General features: G+C 63.1%; 1 protein-coding gene across 1 annotated transcript in view; it reads left to right on the forward strand.

Annotated features, from left to right (window-relative positions):
* Positions 1 to 6: 6 nt before the first annotated feature.
* Positions 7 to 823, forward strand: part of GDAP1L1 (ganglioside induced differentiation associated protein 1 like 1) — a 13526-nt gene continuing 12709 nt past the window's right edge. The window contains exon 1 of the mRNA XM_005422222.2: positions 7 to 285. Within this exon, the coding sequence (XP_005422279.1) occupies positions 106 to 285 (180 nt within the window). The 5' untranslated portion in view covers positions 7 to 105. The remainder of the gene's footprint in view (positions 286 to 823) is intronic.

An 823-nucleotide genomic window follows, 5' to 3' on the forward strand; every position in this document is an offset into this window, starting at 1 on the left:
GCTGCCCGGGAGCCGGGGCTGCCCCGGGGATGGGCTGCCTGGAGCCCATGTGATGCTGGGCTGGCGCCGCTCTCCCCGTCCCTCTCCCGCTCGCTCGCTGCTGTCATGGCGACTCCCAATAATGTTACTCCCACCAACTGCAGCTGGTGGCCCATCTCGGCGCTGGAGAACAGCGCGGGGAAATCCACGGAAGGGGAGGAAAATCACGACCCGACGGACCCCGCTCTCAAATCCCAGGACAGATTGGTTTTGTACCACTGGACCCAGTCTTTCAGCTCACAAAAGGTAAAGAGAACCATCGCTCGGCCGGGCGCTCGGGCGAGAATCACCTCCAGGTGCCAGAGCATCGCTTTGCTTGGGAGGATGGATGGATGGATGGATGGACGGATGGATGGACGGATGGATGCACTCGGGGGAGAGCGAGGGGCTCAGCCCCGCGGCTGGCGAGCGCGGGGCGGGGACCCCCCTGATGCTGCTGCTGATGCTGCTGCGGGAGGAAAGGCAGCCCGAGCCAGGCTGGTACCCGGGAGAGGATCCCGGACCCCGGCACGCAGCGATGATTCATTCACCCCTCACACTGCAGCAGCGCCCTGGAAATTCTATTCCCGGATTGCCCCAGCAAGAAATCCCGTTTTCCAGACAATAGTAAATGCTCATTTCGCAGCACGGCAACTGTGTAGCAAACCCAGCCTTCTCCCCCGGCCCCAAAACCCCCGTCATTCCCGAGCCATGAACACCATATGGAGAATGGGCTGTTCGGAGGGGTGGGTGTCGGAACACCAAGTTCCCGGTGCCAGGGCCTCCTCGAGCTGCACAGCCCGGC

The sequence above is a fragment of the Geospiza fortis genome, unplaced genomic scaffold (genome assembly GCF_000277835.1).
Source record: "Geospiza fortis unplaced genomic scaffold, GeoFor_1.0 scaffold188, whole genome shotgun sequence".
NCBI lineage: Eukaryota > Metazoa > Chordata > Aves > Passeriformes > Thraupidae > Geospiza > Geospiza fortis.